Below are 16,532 nucleotides of genomic sequence, written 5' to 3'. Positions count from 1 at the left end.
AACAGGTTATGTGAGGGTGGGGCCACCGTCAGCGGCCAAGGAGTTCAAATGAGTGGGCACAACCCGGTCTGGCTCACCCCCAACACCGGCGCCGGAGTAAGTTACTGTATAAGATTAGAAATGGTTATGTTTGTCTGGCCAGCGTAGCGGTCTATTCCGTTGCCTACCAACACGGGGATCGCCGGTTCAAATCCCCGTGTTACCTCCGGCTTGGTCGGGCGTCCCTACAGACACAATTGGCCGTGTCTGCGGGTGGGAAGCCGGATGTGGGTGTGTGTCCTGGTCGCCGCACTAGCGCCTCCTCCGGTCGGTTGAGGTGCCTGTTTGGGGGGAATAGCGTGATCCTCCCACACACTACGTCCCCCTGGTGAAACTCCTCACTGTCAGGGGAAAAGAAGCGGCTGGCGACTCCACATGTATGGGAGGAGGCATGTGGTAGTCTGCAGCCCTCCCCGGATCGGCAGAGGGGGTGGAGCAGTGACCGGGACGGCTCGGAAGAGTGGGGTAATTGGCCGGTTACAATTGGGGGGGTAAGGGGGGGGGTGAAATGGTTATGTTTAGGAATTACAGAAGGGTTTGGTACAGTTAACCTCCAAATGAAAGGTACAAAAAATGTGTTGCAAACTCCAAGCAGCCAATAATATTTGGCCTCCCCAACCACCAGAGGGGTCGTGCAATGGCGGGACCACAAAGCGAGCAAGGCACCCATGCAAATACACACGTCATCATAAGTAAACACGGATGTGGCACTCCCTTTCCCGCCTGTATTCTGAACCCTTGTGTGTTACGCAGGTTGCTGCTCCAGATCCCGCAGAGGTCCTTCGGCATGGTGCTAATAGACAAGCAGGGCACGGATAAGCAACGCTACACGTTCCCCATAACCTCCGCCGAACTCTTCACCACCGTCGACACGTTCCCCCTCCGCAAGGACGAGATGGTGTTACAGCAGGAAGCAGGGCAGACCTGTTAGTCGTTAACAAGCCCCCCACCTCCCCGGGTCTGCGATCACGCCTCCACCCGCCGTCGCTAATCTTGTGTCAAGTCCACCTCGTGAGCCGCTCCTACTCATCCACCGCCAACAGCACCACCCTAAATCTCTCGTTTCAGCCACTCGGATTCATCAACTCAGTCTACTGCAACCTCCAGTCTTGTACTATGAAGTGTGTGTGTGTGTGTGTGTGTGTGTCTACCACGATGCAATGGATGTCAGTCACAGTACCGCTCTATGAGACGAGAGATTTATGGAATCCACAGATTACCACACAGACGAATGGGTCATACATCACAATCATATTGATTCTTTTGTTGTCGTTGTCCTTTTTATTATTATTTTCAAAGCGGAACCTTGTTTTACTATTTTGTCTAGAGACCTTTCCTCGTTTTGTGAAACTGGAATTCTCTTCTGCTGCCTAATATTTATGTCTCCTTTTCCTCACAGTGATGCATTTAGACATTTCTCCGGAGTAAATGTGTACGCTCAGCGCCAGATGGTGATGCTGGCATATTGTGTGTGCTGAATTTATATGACACTGAGTAAATGAGTCTCTCCAGACTACCAAACAGGATGTGATGTCATCTTTTGGTGCACGAGTGTCGTGGCGAGCCTGCCCGACGTTTTGTGGAAATTATTTTAGCCAGATTCTCGCAATGAAAACCTCTTGATTGCCAAGTCATTTGACATATCTTGAGCTATGTAGAAAACACACAAAACACAGCGGTGTATTAAAAGATGTGCATTGTTTATTTCAAAATATTCCTGTAACACCTTTGCGACAAAATACGTTTGATTACAGTCAACTGGACGCTAATGACGGCAGACTCGTATTTGCGGACACACAGAAGAGATAGTACATGCGGGGTTAATCTTCGGTTGTGTTTCTTCGGGCACTGCACAACACCTCTTCAGGATACTGTACAGTAATTTCCGTTTATTTTACTACTATTAGTGTATATCGAGAAGTAATTTGCTCGTCCGGGGTGTTCGGAGCGGAAGCTCCGACCCTGCCGCACAGACAGAATGTACAGAAAACCCATTTGCAGGGAAGGAAAGGTACATAAATTACGCCGTCCTGCACATCCCGAAAGGCCCGTAACACTGTCTGGCCCAAAGGGGTTATTTTGGAGAGCAGCCTGTGACTATCCATAGTAAAAACAATATAAAACACTTATATTCTGGCGCTACGTGAACAAATTAGAAGATGCAACTGGTTGGACACATTAGTCCTACCCTCAAGAGCCAAAGCCATAGGAAGCTGTCTTGATGCATGCCCAATAATCCAGGTAAGAAAATCAAAGGTTGAAAGGAAGTTATTTTCACTAAAATTATGTTTTGTTTAGGCAAAGGTAAAATCCAGTTTACATTGTGCTAGGAGTTTCTGCAACTGCATTTCATTCTTAAGTCTGACTCTTTGAACACAGTACAAATCACAGGAAGGTGAATCAGTTCGTTTATTGAGAGAGGAAAGTTTCATCACTCGTCTAAGTGACCGCTTCAGTCTCAACTGACTGCAGGTACCCCCACCCTGATACACAATAGTGCCACAATTACCGAAACCAACCATCGGTTTCATGTGCAAATCGCCGTGACCATTAACTAGAGTTTCGGTGTACTATTCACAGAGGATTGGGGAATAGTTGCAATCACAGCATTGTAAAATGGTTACTGAGGTACTCTTAGCCCCCCCCCCCACCCCGGTTCAGGGATGGTTGTTCCCTCTTCACATAGATGGCCTCTTTGACTCCCCGTTCAAACCAGCGTTCCTCCCTATCAAGGATGTGCACATCCTCATCCTTGAAAGAGTGGCCACTGGCCTGAGGATGGGTGGAGACTGTGGTGTCCTGGCCTGACGTGTTAGCTCTGCTGTGTTGTGCCACCCATCCATCCAGTTTCCAAGCCGCTTATCCTAATTAGGGTCGAAGGATACTGGAGCCTATCCCAGCAGTCATAGGGCGGAAGGCTGGGAAACACCCCGGACAGGTCGCCAGTCCATCTCAGGGCACACACATTCACATCTAGGGACAATTTAGTAAGTCCAATTCACCTGACCTACATGTCTTTGGACTGTGCGAGGAAACCGGAGAACCTGGAGGAAACCCACGCAGACACAGGGAGAACATGCAAACTACACACAGAGGACGACCCGGGACAACCCCGGGGCTCAAACCCAGGACCTTCTTGCTGTGAGGCAACAGCTGGGCCACTGTGCCGCCCTCTTCTGTGTTGTGCCATCCTATTTGAACATGAAACTGATCGCTGGTTTGGGTCGTTATGCCACAGTATTGTTTATAAGGGTGGGTTTAGACTGAAGAGGTCACTTAGACGAGTGATGAAACATTTCTCTCAGTAAACGTTGTGTCCAGACGAACTGGTTCAACATCCTATAATTTTCTTACCTGGATTATTGAGCGTGCATAAAAACAAACTACAAGGCTTTACCCTTCTGGACACCATGAGTTTGCACATATTCAAAAGTGATGAGTTACAGCCACTTGTGCTTGGACAGGGGTCATCTGAACAGGAGGCCGGTTTCCAAGCATTAGGATCCGCTTTGGGTGTAAATTGTCAATGTTCCTCATTCAATGACACAAGTTGACATGCATCAAATGCATGTGACAGAATGTTCATGATATTTTGGGACCTGCAAACAAGTTGTGTATAAATGTCTGTGAGACCGGGCTCCATGGACACTAAAGGGGAAATTGGCATTCCACATGGATGGCTTAACAGAGCATGACACCGCAGACAGATTTTCTTTTCTTTTTTTTTTCTTTGGGTGATTCATCACAGGGTGGTTGGGTCAGGTCACAGAGCCCTGGGCAACGCAGACAAAATGACAAGTGAATGACTCACTGTGAGGCGTCATCATGGAAGTAAAGGCCTTGCCTCAGTGCAGACTAAATCCAGAGCACACAGACCTGCCTGACAGGGTTCTTGGGAACGCCGTCGCTCGGTTTACTATCATCGCTGTAAAGTTACTGGGTTTCCAGAGGTACTACAGTTGTTGTCACTGCGTCAGATATAATCAGTGCTTAAAATGGATTTGTTCTGCCATCTGCATATTCCCGGATGTCATGTTTTGAGTCACCGCGTTGACGCAGTCGATGCGTTAACTTGTCGCCGGCTACGCTCAGAGGTGTGACATCTCTTTTGGACTTTGGGGACGTTTGGGTGAGGGGACGAATCTCAATGTGTGCTTCAGTCGTGGGCTTCATAACAGATGGCAGTTTGCCTAAGCAGGAATGACTTGTTTCACGTGGAGCTACGGGAACGACGGATGGACACAAGTGGAGTCACGACATGTGCTTATTCAGTAGCGTAACGTACACACGGGACACGTAATGAGTATACAGGAGTAAAGAGCAGTGTTCGGTCATGACTAGATGCTTTCTAGGGCAGACGGGGTGCGTGAGGGTCAGCATGTAAGGCATGACTGGTGCTAATAGATAGGAGAGGGGATCTGAACAGGGTGGCTCGAGGAGGCGGGAGGTTGGGTCGCGATGACACCGGTTCTGTATTGTAGAACATGGCGCACTCTCAGCCATGACGTCCTCTGTCGTTTCCCTTCTAAAAATGTCTGTCTCAACTCGACTGCTAACTTCCCTCCCTCTATCGCTCTCTCGCTCTCTCGCTCTCTCTTACGTACATCCCCCCGGTCCAGCTCATGTGTGCTTGCGCATGCTGCACCTCAGCATCAGTGTGCACTCCTGAGGGACCTCCGGGTTTTCGATCATGCGCTGCCAAAGCCTCTGCTCCTCCCCATACGAGTCCATCCAGTCCACCTCGTTCCCGTAGCTGTACCCTGTTGGGAGAAAGGGGACACAGTCCATTTGTTCTTCTTTATTAACAGTTAGTCCCCATGAGAGATTCCCGAGGATCTTAGTTATTAATACAAATTCAACACAGTGGCGCTCCCAGGAGCCAAGAGGGTGTTTGAATGCAAATTGCATAAATTCATATCCATAAAAAAACACACACACACACAAAAATAACGTCTGTATACCAACATAACATCCTCTCTGAATACTAACGTCACCAATACTTACCTTGCACAAGGGCTGGGCGATACTTCAATATTATCATTATTGTCTCTCAATGGTATTGTATCTGAAATTTGGATGCTATCAAATCGCGATGCATAATTTTGTTATCTAAATTAATGATAAGGAGAATTTATGGCCTAAAATTGCTAATAAAATGGGATCTGAAATACCTTAGGGAGCATTATTTGAAAACCAGTTTTCGTTCAATAACTTACATTAATAAACAATTCAACCTGATGAAACTCAGTTGGCTTCTTAAACTTGGTATTTTTTTGCATGTAAGCAGAACTCGTTTTATATATATATAAATAAAACATGTAATATGTTTAAATTAATATACATAACATATATTCATATACATATTAATACACACACACATGTATATATATAATACATCAGATGATATACATGTGATATACATGTGATGACGTTTATTAGATGTTATATTTTTATATTCTGTCTACTCTTTCAGCTGTGCTCCACTAGATGATATATGTAAAGTACCCCCATTGGATGGCATTGTTATATTTCAAATGTATGCCATTTCAACAGCGCCCCGGCCCTTTAAGTCTTTGCTTTTTCAAAATGAGCCCCAGTCCCTCCCCCATTGGTTGTAATGTTTCTGACGTTATTTATCAAATGTTTTCTATCCTCCCATCGGTTGCTGTGCACCGTAAATAAGCACGTGGTGCAGGGCAACGTAGTATTTATTCGTTTTTTTTTTTTTAGCCACCTCGGTAGCTGATGCGTGCATGACGCATGAAACAGGCTTGTACTGCAATGTACATTTATCTTAATATATATATATATATATATATATATATATATATATATATATACACTACCGTTCAAAAGTTTGGGATCACCCAAACAATTTTGTGTTTTCCATGAAAAGTCACACTTATTCACCACCATATGTTGTGAAATGAATAGAAAATAGAGTCAAGACATTGACAAGGTTAGAAATAATGATTTGTATTTGAAATAAGATTTTTTTTACATCAAACTTTGCTTTCGTCAAAGAATCCTCCATTTGCAGCAATTACAGCATTGCAGACCTTTGGCATTCTAGCTGTTAATTTGTTGAGGTAATCTGGAGAAATTGCACCCCACGCTTCCAGAAGCAGCTCCCACAAGTTGGATTGGTTGGATGGGCACTTCTTTGAGCAGATTGAGTTTCTGGAGCATCACATTTGTGGGGTCAATTAAACGCTCAAAATGGCCAGAAAAAGAGAACTTTCATCTGAAACTCGACAGTCTATTCTTGTTCTTAGAAATGAAGGCTATTCCATGTGAGAAATTGCTAAGAAATTGAAGATTTCCTACACCGGTGTGTACTACTCCCTTCAGAGGACAGCACAAACAGGCTCTAACCAGAGTAGAAAAAGAAGTGGGAGGCCGCGTTGCACAACTGAGCAAGAAGATAAGTACATTAGAGTCTCTAGTTTGAGAAACAGACGCCTCACAGGTCCCCAACTGGCATCTTCATTAAATAGTACCTGTTAGAGCCTGTTTGTGCTGTCCTCTGAAGGGAGTAGTACACACCGGTGTAGGAAATCTTCAATTTCTTAGCAATTTCTCGCATGGAATAGCCTTCATTTCTAAGAACAAGAATAGACTGTCGAGTTTCAGATGAAAGTTCTCTTTTTCTGGCCATTTTGAGCGTTTAATTGACCCCACAAATGTGATGCTCCAGAAACTCAATCTGCTCAAAGAAGTGCCCATCCAACCAATCCAACTTGTGGGAGCTGCTTCTGGAAGCGTGGGGTGCAATTTCTCCAGATTACCTCAACAAATTAACAGCTAGAATGCCAAAGGTCTGCAATGCTGTAATTGCTGCAAATGGAGGATTCTTTGACGAAAGCAAAGTTTGATGTAAAAAAAATCTTATTTCAAATACAAATCATTATTTCTAACCTTGTCAATGTCTTGACTCTATTTTCTATTCATTTCACAACATATGGTGGTGAATAAGTGTGACTTTTCATGGAAAACACAAAATTGTTTGGGTGATCCCAAACTTTTGAACGGTAGTGTATATATATATATATATATATATGCACATTACAATTTTAAAAATGTGTTTTATTTTGAGATACTTCATTAATCCCCGTAGGAAAACTATGTTCTCCATTTAACCCATCCTAGTTGTGTAGCTAGCGGCAGTGGGCACCGTGCAGCACCAGGGGACCAGCTCCAGTTCATCCTGCCATGCCTCAGTAAAGGGCACAAACAGGAGTACCAACTCTTAACATGCATGTCTTTTTGATGGTGGGGGGAAACCGGAGCACCCGGAGAAAACCCACCGCACACACAGGGAGAACATGCGAACTCCACACAGAGGACAACCTGGGATGACCCCCAAGGTTGGACACCCCTGGGGTTTGAACCCAGGACTGCGCCACCATGCTGCCACATATATATATATATATATATATATATATATAGCACGCCCTGTACTACCCTATGCTCACATGTAAAGCGTCATGAGCGGCAGCGGTTGTTTTGGAAACAAGCTTCTTGCTGTCAGCTCTTTAATGGCAGAAATGCATCTGAAGTGCCCGACATATATTTTGTAGTACACCATTTGTTTTAAATGGATGAATGGTGCACGACAGAAGCGTTGACTGGCGTGTTAAACTGCCTTGGCACTCTTTCTCAGAACTGGAGCATCAACAAAGGACCCGTTGCCAAAACACAGCTGTGTTTTGTGGGTTTCCGCAGTCACAAATGACCTGTTGGGAGGCCTGCAGAGTGTAAGAGAAACATCAAATACGGCACATCAGATGAAACGCGTCAATTATTACTCTCAGTATGCCTGGGCTGCAACAGCCATTGCCGGAGGGGAGCAGGTCATCAGGCTGTGCTGCAAACATCATGTTTGGTTTTACCCAACATCATATCAATAATGTAGTAGAGATACTGCAGTGGGAAGAATTCTTGGTCTGCAGTTGTTTGCTGTTTCAGTACGTCATCGCTTATTTGTATAAAGTTAACCTCAGCTGAACTTCAATTCATTGCTCTGAGTTCTGGCTTGCTCACTCTTTAGGACTCCTAACTCTTGAATAATGGCCAAGAGAAAACCGGATATGAGCAGCATTTTCTAGAGTGCAAAAAGTTCCGTATGGGGATTTTTTTTTTTGAGGGGTAATTACCCCCCTTTCCTACCCAATTGTATCCAGCCAACTACCCCCCTCTTCCGAGCTGTCCCGGTCGCTGGTCAACCCCCTCGGCCGATCCAGGGAGGTCTGCAGACTACCACATGCCTCCTCTGATACATGTGGAGTCATCAGCTGCTGCTATTCCCCTGACAGTGAGGGGTTTCACCAGGGGGACGTAGTGCGTAGGAGGATCACGCTATTCACCCCAGTTCCCCCCCCCCCCAAACAGGTGCCCCGACCGACCAGAGGAGGCGCTAGTGTAGTGACCAGGACACATACCCACATCCGGCTTCCCACCCGCAGACATGGCCAATTGTGTCTGGGTTAGGGTTACCAACACGGGGATCGCCGAATCGAATCCCCGTGTTGGTAGTAGGCCTGCACGATATTGACAAAAACATGCATTGCGGCGATGTAATCTTTTGCGATATATTGCACGATATATTGCGTTATATTAAACAAGGCATGGGTAGTAAAAAAGTGCATGCACAATAATGCACATTCATTCTTTTTGCTATAGGAGGTGGAGTCTGTGGCCAAAGCATTGTAACCTGAACCAGTCGTTCAGAGCGGCCGCCCTGATCATGTTTGACGCGTTGTCTGTTGTGATGCAGACTAGTCGGGTTTCTTCCAGCCCCCAAGCAGCCAGCGCTTCTCTTAACCCTGTTGCGATGTTTTCACTTGTGTGATCCTCTGGGAAAAACGCGGTTTGCAGACAGCGAGTTTTCAGCTTAAAGTCTTCAGTGATAAAGTGGACTGTTAAACTGATGTAGGGCTCTGTTGTCTGGCTTGACCACAGGTCTGTTGTCGCTGCATAGTATTCCACTTGTGCCAGCTCTCGGTCTACTTCTGCCTTGCATTTGTCATACAGCCCTGGGATTGCGATTTGGGAAAAATAGGTCCGCGGTGGTATAACGTAGCGCTTGTCGAGTGTGCGGACCATCTTCTGAAACCCGTCTTTGGTAACTGTGTTGAGTGGCATCATATCCTTGGCGAGGTGAAAGGTTATGGCTTTGGTGATTTCGATCTGCCATTTGGACGTTTTCTCGTATGGCGTAACACTGGCAAACGCTTCCGAAAGCGTAGGTTGCTTTGGTTGATATCCAGACTTGACTTTCCATTCATTGTAACTCGTTGGGTGATGTCGTTTTAAATGATCAAATAAATTGGTAGTGTTACCAAGAGTCGTGGCTACAACCGCAACGCACTGTCGACACAGTACCTCTTTTTGATCCACATCAGATTTTCGGAAGCCAAAGTATTGCCACACATCAGACACTGACTTTCTTTTAACAACTAACTCTTCTTTCTCTGGCTCTGCCATTTTTAATTTCTCCCGAACACACGTGGATTCGTCTTCTTCATTTATGCGCACGCGTAGCACTAACGTTGCTAGGTAACGTCAACGTGTCTAGACGGGCCTGAGTTGAGCGATGAAGAAGTAGAAGAAATAAACAATAACAGAGTAAGGGGTGTTGAGAGTTTGTTGGTAAAAGAAAGTCGACAGAGCAAAAATGTGGCAGTATGACATGGGTTTGAGTACCTTAGGCTACATACTAGCAGGAAAAACATCGCAGGCCCTGCGATGTGACTATTGCACATGTGCACGTCGGGATGACGATGCATAAATTATATATCATGCAGGCCTAGTTGGTAGGTGGAAAAAAAACATTTTTACATCCTAGGGGTGAATAGTGACAGTAGCTCAGGCAGTAGAGCAGGTTGTCTGGTAACTGGATGGTTGCCAGTTTGACACTCAGCTCCTGCTGGCAAAAATATTGAGGAGTCCCTGAGCAAGACACCTGATCCCCGATGAGCTAGTCGTTAGCTTGCATGGTTGACACCGCCATCAGTGTTATACGTGTTTGTGTGTGAGGCATTAATTAATCATAAAGCACTTTTGAGTGGCTGTTGCAGGTAGCAAAGTGGTATATATAATGAATACAGTCCATTTAATGGTGCATGTTGTGGTCAATGCTGAAGTCTTTCTCTTCCTGTGCACGTTATACTCTTGACACATTTATGCAGCAATGCTACAGTTGAACGTTTTCCATTAATTACATATGTACTATCACTGTTTTATGGTCAAACAGTTTTTTTTGTTTTTTTTAGTCGTAGCAGTAATTGAAATAGTTGTTTATGAACTGGGTTATAAACTTAACTGCCCAAATACAGGTTCTCATCCCTTTCTTTCCCTTATTATGGTCTGTAGTTTACTCTGGCTTTCAGTAACGTGGGATTCCACGTGACTATGTGCCCATGGCACAAAAAAAGAAACCTCCTGGTTCGGAGTCACATTAAATTGGCAATCAAAACACTGCTACCATGACAATGGCTCTCAAAGACTGCCAGCTGCTTTTGTTGCTCATGACGCCTTTGATGGGAGTAGTGCAGGGTTAATCAGTGCTAATTGATGACAAATACCATTAAAATTATGCCTTCCAATGCACATGTACAAAAATACAAAAGTCTACACACACACACCTGTTCCAGCTCCGAGCCTGACTCCTCCCAGGAAGACATTGCTAGCGAGAGCCTCCTTGTCCCAGACGGTGAGCTCCAGACAGACGTTGTTTAGGTCTCCGGGCTGGAGGCCACAGTAGGTGAAGGTGTGGTTCCACTGGGGGTTCACTGTGCGACGCTCCACCGCTGTCTTGTGCTTGGTTGACTTATTGCTGTCTGGGAGGAGGTACCTGAGGAGGAACACAACACCGATGTGACCGCTGTTTGGTGAGAAAATATACACACTGTGAATACGCACACACAACACTCATCTGGACTTTTTTGTGTTTAGATTGTATTTAGATTTGTCAAATCACGTCATATCTCACGTCAGACCTCAGTCTGTTAGGTTAGGTGACCACACCTCCTCCACCCTGACCCTCAGCACAGGTGCCCCTCAAGGCTGTGTTCTGAGCCCCCTCCTTTTCTCCCTCTTTACCCACGACTGCCTGCCAACTCACCCTTCAAATATAATAATTAAGTTTGCAGATGACACCACAGTTGTAAGTCGTATCACCAACAATGACAAGACGCCCTACAGGGATGAGATTCAGCACCTCACATCATGGTGCACTACCAACAATCTTGTTCTCAATATGCAGAAGATGAAGGAGCTGATTGTGGACTTCAGGAGGTCTAGAAACTGCAGCCACTCCCCCATACACATCAATGGGGTGGAAGTGGAGTGTGTCTCCAGCTTTAAATTCCTTGGAGTCCACATCAGCGAGGACCTCTCCTGGACATCAAACACTCAGGCCCTTGTGAAAAAGGCCTAACAACACCTGCATTTCCTGAGGAGGCTGAGGAGCACCCATCTACCCCCCAAAATTTCACCAACTTCTACCACTGCACCATAGAGAGCATCCTGACCAGCTGCATCTCAGTGTGGTACGACAACTTCACACCAGTAGACCAGAAAGCTCTGCAGCGGGTCGTCAAGGCGGCCCAGCATATCACCGGTACCCAGCTCCCAGCCATAGAAGACATTTATCACAAATGCTGCCTTCGAAGGGGTCTCAGCATAAGCAGAGATCCCACCCACCTCGACCATGGACTGTTCTCCCCCCTGCACTCTGAGAGGCGCTACAGGAGCCTCAGAGTCTGCACTACCAGGCTCAAAAACAGCTTCTTTCCCCAAGCTGTTACCCACCTGAACCTGGCTACCCACTGAATGTCTGTAAATATTTTTATACTCGTGCTCTTTTTTTACTTTAGCTTTTAGTCGTCATCTGTATATATCTTATACTTTGTATCTATGTTTGTCTATGTCTGTCTTGCACTGTTTGGCGAAGCCGCAGCCCTCATTTCATTTTACACATGTGCCTGCACATTGTTTTTAATGACAATAAATTGAATATCTAAATATCAATATCTCACCCTTTCACAAAGGGATCGGACGTGCCTCCGGATTTGACAGCGGTCAGATTTTTGGCTTCTTTCACCAGCAGTTCAACCATGCCCCCTTTAGGCAGTTTGAAGTTACTGGTCTTCTTGCCTTTCAGGAATCCTTTCTTTACTGTGAGGGAGGAAGGAGTATTAGGAGGTGGCATTACCAACATAACAAGCCCATTTATCCCCTTAAGCCATCTGCAGTCAGGTCTTCTTTTAACATTTCTACCAGAATAGCAAACTTTGGTAGACTTCTTATAAAGAAAAAAAAGAGGCAGTAACAGATTAAGATCCCTCTAAATTTGGTATCTGGAGCTGGAGTTTTGTCTTTTGAAGGGACTAATGCCTTGGAGACCCATTAGGAAAAGACGCATCAACCATTTTAATGACACATGGTCCAAGAAATCAGGAGTAAAGCATTATATAGCCTTCGTGTCACAGTAAGATTCACCTTTGTTGCTGTACTTAAATACAGTGTGTACTCATATTGTTTATTGATAAAAACCCAATAAAGAGTAAATCATAAGGGGAAGCATAAAGACTCACCTTGAACTTGGTCCAGAGGCAGCATGAGGTTCTTCTCTGCAGGAATATACTTCAGCACCACAGTTAGCTCCCCTTTGTAATGCATTGTGGAGTCCATACTGCTCTCTGCCTAAATAGACACCTTTCATGTCTCAATATTTGTGTGTGTGTGTACACGTGTGTGTGTGTGTGTACACGTGTGTGTATGAACGTGTGTGTGTGTGTGTGTTATGGCTGAACAATATATCGTTTCAGAATCAGCATCACAATATACACATGCAACTGTCACATTGCAAAGGATGTAATGTAAGGTGAATTGGACCCATCAGTCATTAGGTGTAAACCTTAGGTGTTCCTACCTTGGGCTGCAGAGCATACCACTCCTCTAGCTGGGAGTCAAACTCCCAGGAGTCAAAGGTCAACTCCACCTCGCCCAGGAAGCTGTTGTGTCCGAAGCGGTCGTGGTGCCAGACTGACACCTGCAGGGTTCGCGTCTCCAGCTGGGAGTGGCTGATCACGTACTACACAACACCAGAAAGTGCTGATTTAGAAACAGATTTTTTTTTTGGAAGTAATTGTTTAGTGGTTTGAAGACAATTAGCACAGTACAATGAAGACCAACACACAAATAGGCTACTACAATGTACATTCCACCAATGAGAAAGAAAGAGAAGAAAAAAATTGGAGGGGGGGGGCACACTTTCCCCTCATATCATAACTGACATAGCAGGGCTCCAAAACACAGAATCCCCCCCCCCCTTTTCAATCCGGCCAATTACCCCACTCTTCCGAGCCGTCCTGGTTGCTGCTCCACCCCTTCTGCCGATCCAGGGAGGGCTGCAGACTACCACATGCCTCCTCCAATACATGTGGTGTCGCCAGCCACTTCTTTTCACCTGACAGCGAAGAGTTTTGCCAGGGGGACGTAGCGCGTGGGAGGATCACGCTATTCCCCCCCAGTTCCCCCTCCCCCTGAACAGGCGCCTCAACTGACCAGAGGAAGCGCTATTGCAGCGACCAGGACACACACCCACATCCGGCTTCCCAGCCGCAGACACGACCAATTGTATCTGTAGGGACGCCCAACCAAGCCGGAGGTAACACGGGGATTCAAACCGCTGATCCCTGTGTTGCTAGGCAACGGAATACACCGCTACGCTACCCGGACGCCCCCAAAAGACAGAAATTTTGAATCGATGAATCTTAGTTAGAACTGAATCGCTGAGAGCCCGTTCACACTAGAACTAACTACTGTTGTCACTCCTCATTTCGGTGCCTAACCCGGTCAAGCTCAGTCCGGTTACTAACGGGAACGACATCTTGTAGTAATGAGTCCAGCAGGAAACAGGAAGTGACAACTGAAGTTGACTCAATATGAAAAGGAGCTTGGCTGTGAGTGTATGGACAGGAATATAGGAGTTGAAAACTGGTAGCTGATGTGCAGTAATGAACTGCACAACGCTCCCTGAACGTTTCATTCAACACAAAGGAGCAGGGACAGCAGATGTGCTTCAGCTTAGACCGACGCCAAGATGTAAGTCTTTTTTAGTTTATGGGCCAATTCCTCTTTGCTGCTTTCGCTGCCAGAGAAGATGCAAAAACACACTTGGAAGGGCCGCTTCCGTATTTGTTGACAGTAACGATCACATTTACCCCTATGGCATATCTGAAACACGGCATTTACCTTCAGAGCAAACATGGTATTACAAACCTACCGGAAATGCTGTAAATACAGGAAAGAGTCCTGTTATTTGTTCATACATGTAGAGCGTTTTAAGTCTTCTAAATGTGTGTGTTTGTGTGTGTGTGTGTGTGTGTGTGTGTGTGTGTGTGTGTGCAAACACAGATCATGAACCTGCCAGTTAACAAATGTGAACAAGGGGTAAAATGTCACAATAAGTAGCGAGTAAAATCACTATAACTTCATGCATGTTCAGTCCCACAGCCCCCGTACCCTCAGGTTCTCATTAAAGACGGGGTTGGTGGTGTTGGCCTTGATGCTGGTCTTCCTCTTGCTCTGGCGAGACTTGTCGGGGAGCAGGTAAGTCTTGACGTAGCTGCAACAGCAGACAAAGCTAATGAGTAGCGCTCTGTCAGAGGAGGTGGACGCATTCCTCATCTGCAGACTGCATCCGGCCAATTACCACTCTATCGAGCCATCCCGGTCGCTCCTCCATCCCCTCTGCTGATCCGGGGAGGGCTGCAGACTACCACATGCCTCCTCCGATACATGTGGAGTCGCCAGTCGCTTCTTTTGACCTGACAATGAGGAGTTTCGCCAGGGGGAGGTAGCGCGTGGGAGGATCACGCTACCCCCCCCCCCCAAACAGGCACCCCAACCGACCAGAGCGGGCACTAGTTGCTCATCTGCACTTTTGATATGACATGCAAGTTACATTTAAAGCTACAACCTTGGAGATCATCGGTTTTCTTTGACTGACATCTGTGGAGATACTGGTAAGTTTACTGGTGTGACCGCTCCGATGAAAACAGTGTTGCTGATCCTGTTGTGTCAGCAACTTCCCCACCACCAAACAAAAGAATATGGCTGAACCTGAGTTTTACTTATTAATGTTTCAGTGTCTCTGGGTAAAGTTATTCTTGGAGCTTGTTCTGTCACATCTGCCTGTTAGAAATGACAGCTCTGCCAATTCTTCAAATTCGCCCCTACCTGCCCTCTTCTTGCACACTTGGCTGCTATGATAAAGATGTAGAACACTATGGGCCATGTCGTCTCTCTGCCGGGTGTGGAAATTCTTACCAGATGGTAAACCATTAAAATGTGCAACTTCAAATGCGTTCATGATTTGAATATTTGTGGGTTATTAATTGTAATAGTTCGTATCAGTAAGGACATTTGTCAGTGTGTAAATCTTCAGGATTGCAGTTTTAAGCGGTAGTATTTCTGGTAGCCATGCGTGACTGCATGTGAGTGTGTGTGTGTGCATATGTTACACGTCTGTGCGCTGCTTCCTCTCGTCCCCCGTGGCCAGGTTGCGGCACTCTTTCACCAGCAGGTTGAGAGCGCCGGTCTTGTAGCTGTAGCTGATATTCAGCAGTATTTCACCGCTTACACTGGCGTTGCCATAGTCCCCCGTCTCACTGTACATGCTCATCATGCTGTTTATACTGCTCTGTGGGGGGGAGGGAGGGGTGCAGGCAACAATATTCAATCAATCAATCAAGCTGCATTTTATATAGCGCTTTTCTAGCTGCAACAGCCACTCAAAGCGCTTTATAAATAATACAAATTCTAAATTTCAAATCACAATTAGTACAGTATATTAGTGTTAGTGGTATATTGGCAGTATAGTATATTAGTATTAGTATATTATTATAATTGGTATATTAGTATATACCAATATGTTAGTGATTATATCATAACTAGTTTAAAACAAAAAATGTTTTGGTGTTAAGTATAATGGTACTAGCATATTAATAAATTAGTATAGAATATTAGTATAATATCCATAAAAGTATAATATTAGCATGGTAATTAGTATAGAATATTAGTCAAATATTTTGAAATAAAGTATAGTATTAGCATATTAACTAATTAGTATTAGGATTTCTATTGTTATATTAGTAGTGTGGCATATTAGTTTGTTAATATACACTAATAATAGCAAGTATAACTACTTAATATAGTAAGAATATTAGTGTATCTTAGTATAAAGCACAATAGTATTTGGATATTAATGAATTAGTCTGATTTGGTAGCATAATTATAATTCATATAAAATTAATATAATTACAAATGTAATTTATGAGTATAATGTATTTTTATAATTCATCAGCATATTTTACTTATCTGCTTTGAACTGTCTGCTGCACCTGAGGTTTCCATTTGGAAAACTAAAGGGATTCTCCTCTTTTCTCTTTTTTGGACCCCCCCCCTTTTCACCCCAATTGCAT

The 16,532-nt window shown here is 45.1% G+C and overlaps 2 protein-coding genes across 3 annotated transcripts in view; one reads left to right on the top strand and one right to left on the bottom strand.

Annotated features, from left to right (window-relative positions):
- Positions 1-1,515, top strand: part of srpx (sushi-repeat containing protein X-linked) — a 34,511-nt gene extending 32,996 nt beyond the window's left edge. For both annotated transcript variants that reach the window (XM_056289966.1, XM_056289965.1), the window contains one exon: positions 793-1,515. In XM_056289966.1, coding sequence (XP_056145941.1) covers positions 793-970 — 178 coding nt within the window. In that variant the 3' untranslated portion in view covers positions 971-1,515. The remainder of the gene's footprint in view (positions 1-792) is intronic.
- Positions 1,516-4,659: 3,144 nt separating this feature from the next.
- The window catches only part of sytl5 (synaptotagmin-like 5), a 28,892-nt gene continuing 17,019 nt past the window's right edge, over positions 4,660-16,532 (bottom strand). The window contains exons 11-17 of the mRNA XM_056290026.1: positions 15,573-15,751; positions 14,572-14,674; positions 12,977-13,138; positions 12,639-12,747; positions 12,081-12,219; positions 10,686-10,894; positions 4,660-4,799 (exon numbers count right to left, since the gene is read on the bottom strand). Coding sequence (XP_056146001.1) covers positions 4,660-4,799; positions 10,686-10,894; positions 12,081-12,219; positions 12,639-12,747; positions 12,977-13,138; positions 14,572-14,674; positions 15,573-15,751 — 1,041 coding nt within the window. The remainder of the gene's footprint in view (positions 4,800-10,685; positions 10,895-12,080; positions 12,220-12,638; positions 12,748-12,976; positions 13,139-14,571; positions 14,675-15,572; positions 15,752-16,532) is intronic.

The sequence above is a fragment of the Lampris incognitus genome, chromosome 11 (assembly GCF_029633865.1).
Source record: "Lampris incognitus isolate fLamInc1 chromosome 11, fLamInc1.hap2, whole genome shotgun sequence".
NCBI classification, from domain to species: domain Eukaryota; kingdom Metazoa; phylum Chordata; class Actinopteri; order Lampriformes; family Lampridae; genus Lampris; species Lampris incognitus.
This window is presented reverse-complemented; position numbering and strand designations above follow the sequence as displayed.